We start from the raw sequence: 13,351 nt of genomic DNA on the forward strand, positions 1-13,351 counted from the left end.
TCTTTTTTTCTCTCTCTCTGTCTCCCTCCAGTGTGACCCTAACTCAGTCTCTCACTCTCACTCAGTCTCTCTCTCTGCCTCTCGTCCTCTGTCCTCTGTCACTATCTTCCCAATTCTTTGTTCCACACTTGATTCTCCTTCCTCTCAACCCTGTCCTCCTAAATGCTTGAAAACACGTTTGAATCACCCTCCCATAAAAGCATTAAAAACCTACAAAAAAAAATAATATTCTATGAGACACTAATTTTCTACAAGACACTAAAGTCCAGCGAGTGTGAAAGATTCTGGATCCGTAACTCAGCATGTTTTCTTCTGCACTTTATTGAACAACACAGAAGTGAAGATCTGGAACAAAGTGCTAGGTTTGGAATATCTAGGTTTATCCGTGATCCGTCAACAAAGTAATGTGTCTAATGTCAAATCTTATTTTTGTGACTTAATTCCTTGAATTGTTTGATTAATATTTAGAAAATGTTAATTGGGAAGATAGCAACTGGTACATTCTGTATACCTTAATATGGGGGTCTAGAAGTAAATCAAAAGACATCTGAAAAGACCACCAAATTGCCTGGACAACAATGTCAAGTGTTACTCTGTTGGATAAATAAATAAATACTAAATTAACCCATGGTAAAAATTTTAATATATACCTAAGCATTTTACAACACAGGATTTTTCAGTGGAATGGCTGTAGAAACAACATCACAAAAGCACAAGATGAGGTAACATTTAGAATAAGAAATGACACTGTAATTTAACAAATCATCTTATGGATACACAGAGATTACACGGCATTACTGACCTAACAGCATCAGAACATACACAGTCTTTTTACATGAATCCTTACCCTCCCTTCCATCGCTAAAACATTGAAACACTTAAGTACTTTAAACTCTACTTAGGCTTGTCTGGATGGCCAAATGGGCAGGTTCATGTTTTGGAGCGGCTGTAGATCCAGCATTTCTCAACTCCTTTTCGGTCTCGATATCCTGATGGTTCTGAGTAAAGATCTCAAAGGTTCCACATGTTGTACACTAAGCACGACACAAATAGCCAGTCCACTTAGACAGCGTATCAAACATACGCAACACGGTCAGACAGCGTAGCGTACATCTGAGAAGTGGAATATGCATATGAGGCTCTGCACTGGGCGTTTCCCCCCACGGCCCTAGCAACAGAGGATCTCCCTGAAGGTCTTCCTCATCTCCTGACTCCTGAAGGCGTAGATCAGGGGGTCAACGACAGAGTTGCACATGATGAGGATCAGGTACATGTTGAAGTGGGACATGAAGCACACGCAGTATAGGTTCCTGGGGCAGGAGATCATCAGGATAAGGTGGAGGAAGAAGGGCGCCCAGCACACGACGAAGATCCCAAGGAGGATGGTGAGGGTGACGGCCCCCTTCATGCTGGCCCGCTGGTGGACGGAGTTAAAGCCCGGCAGGGCGGCGATACGCTTCACGTGGGACCTCGCCAGCATGAACATGTGGATGTACAGAGAGGCCATGAGCACCAGCATGGCGAAGAACATGGACACCAGGCAGACGATGACCGGCGTGGTGTCAGAGTAGACGATGAAGACGATGCCGCAGCCCGTGCAGCAGGTCCAGATGCCGGCGATGATGCAGCCGGCGCGGCGCACCGTCACGATGTTGTGGTAGCGCAGCGCATAGAAGATGGTCACGTAGCGGTCCACGGCAATCGCCAGCAGGGAGCACATGGATGCCACCACTGATATGCAGATCATGGAGTCGAAGACGTTGTCCATCTGGCGGATGAAGCTGTCGTCCACGACCAGCTGTCGATTGGTCAGCAGGTAGATGACAATGGTCTCCCAGGCGTTGGAGACACTCACCAGCATGTCGGCCACAGCCAGGGAGCAGACGAAGAAGTACATGGGGGAGTGTAGGTTCCTGTTCTTCACGATGGCGCAGATGACCAGGATGTTCTCCAACAGGCTGATGATGCCCAAGGTCAGGAAGACCTCTGTGGCAATGTGCAACTGGACGGACCAAGACAACTCTATTAGGTGAGGTACAACGATTGAATAGAATTGCGTTGTACATAAAGTAGGCTTACATGAGTGACTGAAAGAAGATAAAATAGATGTTGTGTACAACATTATTGAATCATATCATTAAATAAAGCTTATTCTGCTGGATATATACAGAGGAGAACGCCAAATGTACTGTAGTGTGCTAAATATGAAAGCGATTTGGGTTGTAGGAAAACAAAAAAGACTGTTTATGGATTTGGGGGGAAAACATTTATGCTAGAAAGAAACAGTGAATCATTGTGTTGTTCATGAGAGGTGTTTAACATAATAATAGACCATTGTCATATTTACATATGTTGTAATACCATGATCAGTACAAAATATTGGGTGTATTTGTGTTACCTGCTCACAGGCTTTGGGCTTGTTCTTGTCTGGGGACAATGAGGAGTTCAGGAAGGAGTTGAATGAGGAGTTGAAGGAGGAGATAGAGAACAGAGCTTCCAGCTGAGGATGAATTTTCTCTGACAGATTCATCTTGTATGTCTATCAGAAGTCTTTCTCTGCACACTAGACACAAAAACGTGTTGAATCAACATTGTTTCCAAGTTATTTCAAAAACATACAAAATGTATGTGAGGATGTTCAATTAATAAAGGATATTGATTGCATTTACAAAAAGTCATGAAGACATTGTGTTTTTTCACCCAACATTACCTTAAATCCAAAGCCTTGGTGACTTACATTTTCAATTTCATTCCCATGTTAATCAAAACAAACGTCTCAAAAGGCATTTGTGTCCAGCAGATTTCTTCCTCTGAGAGAGTAAAGGACATCAACAGGCTTAATTATTTAAAAAATATTCATCATATTGACAGTTAACAATAATAATGTAAAACAGGGGTGTCAAACCGGTTCCATGGAGGGCTGAGTGTCTGCAGGTTTTTGGTTTTTCTTTTAGATTGGATCCCAGTTCAGACCTAAACAACCAGGTGAGGCTAGAAACTAACAAATTAGTGACATAATTAATCAATAAAGTACAAGGTGAGAGAAAAAACCTGCAGACTCTCTGCCCTCTGTGCAACCAGTTTGACACCACTGATGTAAAGAAATGAGTTGAAGATAAATCATATAAAAAGTTGACCATTACATTTTAATTACATTTATCTTTCCAATCTAAATGGTTTCAGAAGACAGAATGTTCATAATGAAAGTGTTCTCCTGGCATGGGATCTCTGGCTAGCCAGATTCAGAATGTCACACAAAGGTAATATTCATTGTGATGCAATAATTTCCAAAGTTAACTTTGTATGTGACTTTGAGTTGAATTTTGTTCCTAGTCATTCATTTATCCTACAAACAGCAGGGTGTTGTCATACTCCATTTAAGTTCAAATAGTTTGAAGAAGTTGACTAAAATATGTAATTACTCTATTCAATTTAAAAAGCTTGTGCGTAGATAACCAGAACAGCACAGTATGAGTCCAAGAAAGAGCGAGGATTTGGTCATTATGAAAAAATCTATGTGGCAAAGAGGTCTTGCTGTAAGAAATTAAATAAAAGAAGAAAAATGTCCTGCATCAATTTCCCCTTCATTTATATCCGTTGGAGCATGAAAGATAAATATTGTCCCATAAGTAAGTGCAGCTGACTTCTTACAGCATGCTGTTAGCAAAAAAATAGACATGCCATAATTGATTTATGAAAAAATATATGATATACACTAATGATATAAATCATATATAAGACAAATATATTTATTTATTCATATACTTATTTTCATGTTCTAGTTCCATCCAGACATTGGCAGTGTTAGTTTCACCTTCACACAGCCAGCCTTTGACCAATTATTTGGAAAACAATCCACAAAAAGGCTATGTTTTTAATGATATCCAGGAGTATAAGCACTACTGATATTTAGCTTTTTGGGATTGGTTGTTGAGTGCCGTATAAGGTCAAAGTCAGTAAGAGACCATTCCTCAGAACATGTCAACCATATTTAGGGGACATCTCAGTGATAGGTTGTCCATCTACAAAATGACCTTTCAGTCAGTATATTTAAGTTCTCTGCATTAGGCTTTGCTGTCCATTTATGTTTCTTTAAATCCCTCACCAACTATTAAAATTGTCTCGATAACTTTTAAAGAAAACCTGTTTTAGTCTCAAACCATTCCTGTATTAGGTCTTGTAAAAAGACAAGTATTTGTCTTGCATTAACTCGTATTAGACCTACACAAACCCTGTATTACACTTACGTAAACATGTATAAGACTTACATAAACATGTATTAGTCTTGCATAAACCTGTATTAGACTTACGTAAACATGTATTAGTCTTACATAAACCTGTATTAGACTTAAATAAACCTGTATTAGACTTACTTAAAACATGTATTAGTCTTGCATAAACCTGTATTGGACTTACATAATCCTGTATTAGACTTACGTAAAACAGGTATTAGACTAACGTAAAACATGTATTAGTCTTGCATAAACCTGTATTAGGCTTACATAAACCTGTATTAGACTTACATAAACCTGTATTAGACTTACGTAAAAAACATGTATTAGACTTACGTAAAACATGTATTAGTCTTGCATAAACCTGTATTAGGCTTACATTAACGTGTATTAGACTTCCGTAAACATGTATTAGTCTTACATAAACCTGTATTAGACTCACATAAACCTGTATTAGACTTACGTAAAACATCTATTAGTCTTGCATATACCTGTATTAGACTTACATAATCCTGTATTAGACTTACATAAACATGTATTAGACTTACGTAAAACATGTATTAGTCTTGCATAAACCTGTCTTAGACTTACGTAAAACATGTATTAAACTTACATAAACCTGTATTAGACTTACATAAACGTGTATTAGACATACGTAAAACATGTATTAGTCTTGCATAAACCTGTATTAGACTTACATAAACGTGTATTAGATTTAGATACAACTTGAACTTGTGCATAAACTTGCCATAGACTTAAATAAAATGTGTATTATTCTTGTATAGATTTGTATTAGACTAATATAAAACCTGTTAGATTTATAAAAACCTGTGCTAGTCTTGCATAAATTTTCATTACCGTTTAAACCTTTATTAATCTAAAACAAAAACTGCAGCTTTTCCGTTCTACATAATCAATAAATGCACCATCCTACTGCCCCAGGTCAAAGTTTGCCTGATTAAATTGTAGAAAAAATGTAATGAAACTGGCTTGGAGGTCCAGAGTTGAGTTTGAGGTACGTATATGATAAAAAAAAACAATATTAGTCTTATATAAAAAACATTATTTTATGAAACTCTAAACTACTCTTATAGAAAACTAAAATTTTATAAAACCTTTATTAGTCTTACATAAAACAGGATTATATTAAAAAGAAAAATAAGTCTTACATAAAACGTGTAAAACCTGTATCTTATAGAACCTGAGGTAGGCATCAATAAAGCCTGCTATCAGTGGAAAGGTCACTACCAAAGGGAACTCTAGGCTAAGACACTCTGATGTCTGTTATTACCACACTAACTCTACAAAGGAGTCCAAGCTCACCACCAAAGGGACAGAAATGTACAGAGAACTCACCTCTTCTTAACCCTGTGAATAGGGAGTATATTCCTCAATATTGGCTACTTAAATATGGCTTACTGCTCAGCCATTTTAAATGAGTTTTTCTATAGGAATTACCAAGTGATCTATCAATAGAGATGGAATTGACATATCAAACATGGTCTGTGTGAAACAACAAGCACAGAGAATAAACTATATGGACTATATGGGTTTTCAAAAATAGCTTTTGAGGTATTTCCAAGACTTGAAAATCTACTCTAATTGAATGCTTCAGTAAATAACCAGAATATTACAAGCATCACAGCCTGTTTTTTTAAATATTTTTTTACTCTTTAGTGAATTTTAATAAATCAGACGGGATAATCACAATGAAGTGTAGTGCTGAAAAACAATCAATTAATCCAGTATGTAAAGCTCATTTTTCATCAGCTCATCTTCATAGTCCAATAGTCATGCTGGATAGGCCAGCTTCTATAGTCCAATAGCCATGGTGGATAGGCCCGCCTTTCTGGCCAACGGCCCTGTTGATTAGGCTTGCTCCCATAGACAATCGTCATCAAAACATTTATACAGGAGCAGATTCAACACCACCAATGCTGGCTTCTTACCATTTCCATAAAAACAATACTCAGAGGATAACATTGAGTCTCAACAGGTTTTTATGAGTAACACTGAGTGTCTACAGATATCTATGGCCTGTCTAACATTATTATGTGGAACAAGCCTTCCTAATGGTTATTAAAAAATACCTACTAGTTGTTTGAAGGCCATCTTTGAACATATCTGTGACAGGTGGCATCCCATATGCTATGAAACCAATACAATTACATTAGACAAAAGCGAAAATGATTTAGAATATTTTGTTTGAATATTCTAGAAACGTAATGTGTCTTCTTGTTATCAAATCAGCTGTGAGAGGAAAGACACACATTTTTCCTCACCAGACTCAACTAGATTATGAAAAGGGAAAATATTTTGATGACCCTTGTTCCTTTTAACAATATCCTACATCAAAATAAGTGTACTTTCTGTCCGTGCCTTGTTGGGAGGTAAACCTTTCTTATATCTGGATTTTTTCTCTCCAGAACTGATTGGGTGGACAGCGCCAGTTTGAGACTCTGTTGCCTGTTAAATACTCTGATAACGACAGAGGCTTCCCAAACGGCAGAGTCCACTCTGATAAAACACTCTGATAAAACTAAAGCATGTAAGGCAGAAAAATACTTCCACATGTATTCAATAGCTACATCTATTCTGCAGTCATATGCTGTCTGAAAGCAGTCAAGATAGTAAAGACAAAAGTACAGGACAACAAGACAAGAAAATAGTGTTCCTCACCTCGTTCAGGACATGTCAGACAGGGACAGATGGACGTTGCGGCAAAAGCAGTGAAAAGAGAAATTACGCACGGCTTTAGGAGATCCTGCTGTTACCCAACGTCTGCAGAGATCAAATCAACACACAGTCCTGTGGAGCTGCTGCTTGTACGGTTCCTATCAAGCAACAGGGTGCTAGCTGCTCTGCTCTGAAAAGATGCTTCCAAAGAGGGAGAGAGAGAGAGTGACTCCACCTCCATTCAGAGCAGGGTGACAGCTAGTTAAAGGGTTGAAGTGTTACAGTAGACTGGCTGGTTAAACTTTTAGAAAATAACAGGAGTGAGGCAAAGCACGATATACTGTGTGCAGGGAACTGCATATTATTGAGTCCCCAGACAATTGTATTTCTGGGACGTAAGGCCAATTAAAATGTACCAAATGTTCCATAGCTACTCTTTTTAATTCGCTTGGGTTCCCGGAATACAAATGATGCTTTATTTGGGTTCTGGGCTGAAAACATCTAAGAACTCCTGGATTGAGGGAAATGTGAGGCCAGCGGGTTATCGTATCAGAGGAAATACCTGAAGATCTCAAAACATATCCCTCGAATTTGTTTACATTACATCAATCTTCTTCTTTCATCATGCCCAAACCTTTCCCCAAAATGTGCTACAAAACCAGCTGTGACAACTAAACAGTTGGAGTTATAAACTAATAACAACCTTCTTTCACAAATCGCTGAGCTGCGTGTTTCCACCTGGGTGTCTGTAGTGGGGAAGGAGGAAAACAGTGTCATCCTCATAAAAAGATACCATATGTGGATGAGCCGTGAAATTGTGTACAGAGTGAAGAGAGGAACGTCTGTTAAAACTACAAGGAGACAAGCGAGGGCTGGAAAACAAACACATATTTGACAGAGCTAAAACAAAAAAAAAAACAGATGAGAAGTTATCCTTTCATCTTTGTTATTAAATTAGCCACAAGGTAAGATATTCAAGTGCAAGAGTGGCATTGGGACTTCCTTTCTCACAGTCCTGATCAGAACTGCCACCATTAAAGGAAGGTGGTTTCACCTCTTCTGGGAACTCTTTAATTAGTGTGAGTACTAAAGCCTAACAAGTTCTTTCAGGCTTCGGTCTTACTTTTAAGCAGCAATGCTGCCACCGCTTGACAAGAAAGTTGCTTCCAACATCTTTTATCAACAACTGGGGAGGCTTTGGTGCTCATATTAATTGGAGACAGCAATTGAATCCAGGCAGCAGTGAGGCAAACTGAGAAATTTAGACAAAGTTTCTGTCAGCATTCAGCCAGCAGGAAGTTACTGCTAAGTCAGCAGTTAACTAACATAAATGGTTGTAACTATCAGGGTAAAGTACTAGGCTACAATAGAATAAGAAAATAAATCACTACGCTGGACTGGTCTTGTTTCTTGTGTGAAGGCTTTGTGAGACATTTTCTGTGTGGATTTGGAGGTAAACTTCAGATTAATGTCTTACTGGAAAATCCAGTGACCAATTTTAGCCTCCTGGCAAAGACAGAGAAGTTTTGGCCTTAAATCTCTTGTTGCCATGTATCCTAAAAAGGTTCCCAGGAAGAAAGCAAAACAGCCCCATCACATCACAGATCCACCACCACACTTCACAGTGGGTATTAGGTTCTTATCTGCATGACCATGGTCATTTTTATGCCAAAAGGCTAATGAAATGGTGAATTTTAATTTACTTTGAAAAGGAAAATACATCCAAACATTCCTGATAGTTTGGTTGATATAGCCACACAAACTGAGATTGACCGGTCCACTGTTATACACGACAAAACCAAAACAAAGACTGACAAGATACACAGGGAAATGAGGAACTTAAATAGTGCCAGTGATCATGAACACCGGTGAGGGTAATAACAAGAAACAGGTGTCTGTGCTCCAAATGAGGGAGAGTTGGATCTCACACGCACGGCAAGCCTGCAAGGAGGTGACACAACACATTTGTTCCTAATGATGAAGCCGCTGTGCTATTTAGCATTACACACTGTCATCTTTAGCTGTTGGTCAAAACAACTGGGGGATGTACACTGACGAGCTAAAAAATTATGACCACTCACAGATGAAGCAAACAACAATGATCATCTCCTAACAATGTCCAGGTCTGGGTATATTAGATGGTAAGCGAACAATCAGTTAGCATAGTCAACATGTTGGATGCAGGAGAATTGGGCAGACGTAAAGACCTGAGTGACTACGACAAGGGCTAAATTGTTATGGCCAGACAACAGGGTCAGAGCATCTCTGAGAAGGATTGTGGGGTGCTCCCGGTCAGCAGTGGTGAGTACCTTATGACAGTGGTCCGAAGAGTGACATACCACAAACTGGCGACAGACTGTTGGGTGCCCAAGGCTCATTAATGTTCTTTTACATCATGTGGACGGCCATGTACATTTGCACCCTGTACCTGGAGAAGTGATTACACCAGGATGCATTGTGGGAAAACGACAAGCCGATGGATGGAGTGTGATGCTCTGGGCCAGTGGCGTCGTTAGGCGCCGGATCTTATATAAATAGCCACGGATCTCAAATTGACCAAAAAATTTAATAATGAAACATAGCCCCTGATCTATTCATCTATAATTCCGATCGCGCATAATGACAATGTAGACATGTAGGCTGCTAGCAGCTACATCGAAATGTCCTTCAAGTACATTCAAAGCCCTGTACTTTCCATTCCGTGGGGAGGGGGGGATGGAGGTGGCAGGGCTAGGCCCCAAATATATTGTGATCCTAGCAACGCCTCTGCTCTGGGCTATGCTCTGCTGGGAAACCCTGGGTCTGGGCACTCATGTGGACATCAGTTTGATATGTGCCACCTACTTAAACATTGTTGCAGACCAGGTACAACCCTTTATGGCAATTATATACCCTGATGGCAGTGGTGTCTTTCAGTGGGATAATGCGCCCTGCCACACTGCACACATTGTGTGGGAATGGTTTGGGGAACATGATGAAGAGTTCAAGGCGTTGTCCTGGCCTCCAAATTCCCCAGAACACAATCCGATTGAGCATCTGTGGGATGTGCTGTATCAACAAGTCCGATCCACGGCAGCTACACCTCCCAACTTACGGTACATAAATGATCTGCTACTAATTTCTTTGTGCCAGATACCACAGGACACCAGCGGTCTTGTAGAGTTCATGCCTCAGTGGGTAAACGCTGTTTTGTTGGCACGTAGAGGACCAAAAGCATATAGGCAGGTGGTCGCAAAGTTTTGGCTCATCAGTGTGTATTAAATTAGATCTGTGTTAAGACACAGTAACTCCCTGCTAATTCACATCAGAAAATAGTTCAACATGTATGTGAATTATATTCGTTGTTTTCACCACACCAGTCTTCTGTGTACTTTAGATCACATCAGGTCCAGTGATTTCAAGGGAAATGTCTCAGCCTTAACTGCATAGACGACTCACAGGTATTTCTGTCATCTGTTCTGAGACAATTATTAACCCTTGTGTGTTTTTCTTTTAGTTAGAGATGTGCCATAAGCTATTAAATTGTTTATTCTAATGATCATAATATGATTAGATCAGACAGTTTTCAAATTGGTTTACTTTCGACATGTCACTTTGGCTGCACGAAATTTGTTGTAGGAAACGGCTGGTAGGAGGAGCAGAAGAATGAGGAGCAGAAGCGGGGAAGGCTCTCCTTGCAATCAACAGACACGCCTCCACTCCCCTTCCTCCTAACCAACACCAGACGTAAGATAACACCGTTTTTAAATTCAATATTCATGTACAATTTCCATAACAGGGACCCTAAAGGTGTTCAAACCAACTGCCCTTCACCTTTTCATCTGGGGAAGTCAATATCACAAAACAATGAGGTCAAGGCAAGATGATGTTGTATGCGTTACTACATGGTTTGGTGTTTACTATTCTTTTTGGAAGCAAGCTAGAGGAAAGATTTCCTGTGCCGTAAACAGCCTGTCTATAATCCATAGAGGTAAAGCGTTGGAGTTGACTTTTAGCTTTAGCTGTCCAGGAATTTCAACACGCAAGGCTGTGACTCTTGATGATTGTTTCGCTATAGTAAGTGTCCTGCCTCAGGACCACAAAGTCACCACACGCTGAGCATAGTGCCTGAAAAACGAATAACCGATCCATTCATACTAAGCCGAAGATTATAAAAATTGTTAAGAAATATTAAGTCCATTGCAGGAAATGTCGGCTTGGTTGCTGCGATTCCGTTAGCAAACAATTCAAAAACTACACTGAAAGCCTGCTTAAAATGCATGGCTTGGTCAAATTGGTGGCGTTTAGGCTGTGTGTGAAATGGGATGCCTGGAGAGAAAATAATGGTCGTACCTCAAATTAGTCAAATGATCACACCGAGTTTATATGAAAGGGACAGGTTATTCCAATGTACGTTGTTGGAACAGATAATCGTATTCATCAGATTATTTTCTTTAATTGGTGATTTCACAGTCTGGTCGTATCGCCCAGGGCATGGTTGAACAAAGCGAACCATTCAGACTTCTTTAATACATTGGTTCTGTTGATTATCCACTGCAGGGCGAAACACATGTTCATATGGTTGGAGGATTCATTCAATTTACACAATTTGATACGGTGATGAAGACTATGGCCTTTTCTTCAACACCATACAACTCCAGCAATATTTTCTGATCAGCAGCAAAGTGTTTATGACTGTAAATTTACAATAATAATATTGTGTAATAGCATTGACAGATGGAGTTGTTTTTACAGTTGTCATACAGAATGTCCTATATGTTCTCATATGGTTCAGGTCATTCAGGCTTCTCATTATGCATGTCTGATTAAAGACACAATGTTTCCTGCATCACCCATGAAATAGTTTTCTCAGAAGGCTGCATTAAACACTCCTGATCTGTATTAGATTCAGAAGATCTGTGGTTAATCTGTTACCGATACTTAGAGAGATCTGCTCCGCTTCAAATGGAATGTGAGTGACTTGTTATGTATATCAGGACATCATACTGAGACCAAGGTCTGTTTTTTAATGAAGGAAAGGTTGTTGAGAAAATTATGGAGGAGAGAGTGTTGGAGACATTATATCGGAGAGGGTGTTGAGCACATTGTATAGGAGAGGGTGATGAAAACATTATATAGGAGAGGGTGTTGAGAACATAATATAGGAGAGTGTGTAGGGGACATTATAGAGCAGCAGGTGTTGAGAACATTATATAGGACAGGGTGTTGAAAACTTTATTGAGAAGAGGGTGTTTGGCACATTATGGAGAAGAGGTTTTGGGGACACATGACAGAGGACAGAGTGTTGAGAACATGATATAGGAGAGGGTGTTGAAAAAATTATGGAGAAAAGGGTGTTGGGGACATTATTAGGGAGGCCATGATAGGGGAGGGGTGTTGGGGACATTATTAGGGAGACCATGATAGAGGAGGGGTGTTGGGGACATTATTAGGGAGACCATGATAGGGGAGGGGTGTTGGGGACATTATTAGGGAGACCATGATAGAGGAGGGGTGTTGGGAACATTATTAGGGAGACCATGATAGAGGAGGGGTGTTGGGAACATTATTAGGGAGACCGTGATAGAGGAGGGGTGTTGGGGACATTATTAGGGAGACCATGATAGAGGAGGGGTGTTGGGGACATTATTAGGGAGACCATGATAGAGGAGGGGTGTTGGGGACATTATTAGGGAGACCATGATAGAGGAGGGGTGTTGGGGACATTATTAGGGAGACCATGATAGAGGAGGGGTGTTGGGGACATTATTAGGGAGGCTGTGATAGAGGAGGGGTGTTGGGGACATTATTAGGGAGGCCGTGATAGAGGAGGGGTGTTGGGGACATTATTAGGGAGGCCGTGATAGAGGAGGGGTGTTGGGGACATTATTAGGGAGACCATGATAGAGGAGGGGTGTTGGGGACACTATAGAGGGGAGGTGGTGTTGGGGACAAATGAATTCCTTAAAATAAAAATCTATCTACAATGATTAAGCACAGTACGCGATTGGAAAATGAATAACAAACATAAATTCAAAATGAATACTTTTTTGATAGGCATATCAGTAAATAGTCCAAAAAATAGTTTTGAATGAAAAGCACTTAATTAATATAAAATCATTTAAATAATAAAAATAATATAATAATAGGTCCCACATTATTCAAATTACAAAATTATCTATGCAAAATTAATCTTAAAACAATTGCATATGTTAACTCTGCACTCACAGAATATAGTACATTGGACCTGTATGGAATGATAACCACTGCTATTTATTAATGAATTTGTATTCAAGCCAGTGAAAGAGAAATTTCTGAAACTTCTGTCAAATGTAAATATTGCATTAATAAGGCAAGATAGCAAAGAACACGAGTGTTGAACTTTAAATAAAATAACTAAATCTTTATTTTTTTCTGCCAAAATTTGTAACTGCATTGACACTGATGTAAATTGTCTCTCCTCT

General features: G+C 39.6%; 1 protein-coding gene across 1 annotated transcript; it reads right to left on the reverse strand.

Moving 5' to 3' along the window:
- Nucleotides 1-26: 26 nt before the first annotated feature.
- Nucleotides 27-6,991, reverse strand: LOC105016485 (melanocortin receptor 5-like). Its single transcript, XM_010880370.3, has 4 exons — nucleotides 6,912-6,991; nucleotides 2,738-2,810; nucleotides 2,399-2,563; nucleotides 27-2,002 (listed from the first exon to the last, which is right to left on the reverse strand). The coding sequence occupies exons 3-4, from the start codon at nucleotides 2,528-2,530 to the stop codon at nucleotides 1,169-1,171; spliced, it is 966 nt and encodes a 321-aa protein (XP_010878672.1). The 5' UTR covers nucleotides 2,531-2,563; nucleotides 2,738-2,810; nucleotides 6,912-6,991; the 3' UTR covers nucleotides 27-1,168.
- Between the last annotated feature and the right edge of the window lie 6,360 nt (nucleotides 6,992-13,351).

The sequence above is a fragment of the Esox lucius genome, chromosome 16 (genome assembly GCF_011004845.1).
Source record: "Esox lucius isolate fEsoLuc1 chromosome 16, fEsoLuc1.pri, whole genome shotgun sequence".
In the NCBI taxonomy this organism is placed as follows: domain Eukaryota; kingdom Metazoa; phylum Chordata; class Actinopteri; order Esociformes; family Esocidae; genus Esox; species Esox lucius.

What these genes read in the sequence shown, in the direction of transcription:
- LOC105016485 (XM_010880370.3), bottom strand. Translation starts at nt 2,530, where the DNA reads ATGAATCTGTCAGAGAAAATTCATCCTCAGCTGGAAGCTCTGTTCTCT. An exon ending in AGCCCAAAGCCTGTGAGCAG is followed by an intron (nt 2,003 to 2,398) that starts GTAACACAAATA and finishes TGGTCCGTCCAG; the next exon opens with TTGCACATTGCCACAGAGGT.